The following is a 590-nucleotide window of genomic DNA, read 5'->3' on the forward strand; positions in this document are numbered from 1 at the left end:
AAACCGAAAAACCAAAAAAAGTATATCTTTATCTGCGCGTATGTGTGTGTCTGTGCGTGTGTGTATGCCTCTCTATGCGATCGACGAGGGGGCGGTGGAAGAAGACGGAAAGCAGCGGCCGATCTGGCAACAGGCGTTTCGGGCCGCATGTATATAAATCGAAGCACCCGCCCCCTTTTTCCCTTTTTCCCTCTGTTTCTTGTGTTACTCGCGCTCCCGCCGACGGGACTCCCCGCCCCGCTGCGTGTGGGGGGAGGCGGGGCCGGCGGCGGGGCGTGCGCTTATAATTAACTCGCTGGGGGGTGCGCGGCGCAACGCCTCACAGTGCGGGGACGCGCCAGGACGAAGATAAAGCCGCCGAGTGGGGCGGAGCCAAGCAGGCGGAGCAGGCAGAGGCACAGTGCACAACGCCGAGTGACGGACGCGATGCAGGGTGGCGATGGCGGCGTGTTTGTCCGCTGCCGCCCTCCCACCGAATGCGCGGGGCGGCAAGAGGGCAGAGGGACGAAAGACAGAAGCAGTGCTGTTGTGTCCACACACGAGTGAAGGAGTGTGTGTGAGCCGGATCCACGTTTCCCTCCACACCTCTT

General features: G+C 61.9%; 1 protein-coding gene across 1 annotated transcript; it reads right to left on the minus strand.

Annotated features, from left to right (window-relative positions):
* Nucleotides 1-204: 204 nt before the first annotated feature.
* On the minus strand, nucleotides 205-590 carry DQ04_14371000 (hypothetical protein; the record flags this gene model as incomplete). Its single annotated transcript, XM_009317126.1, has 1 exon — nucleotides 205-590. A coding segment is annotated over one exon (386 nt), but the record flags the coding sequence as incomplete, so codon positions are not given.

This window comes from Trypanosoma grayi (genome assembly GCF_000691245.1).
Source record: "Trypanosoma grayi strain ANR4 Tgr_1437_V1, whole genome shotgun sequence".
In the NCBI taxonomy this organism is placed as follows: Eukaryota; Euglenozoa; class Kinetoplastea; order Trypanosomatida; family Trypanosomatidae; genus Trypanosoma; species Trypanosoma grayi.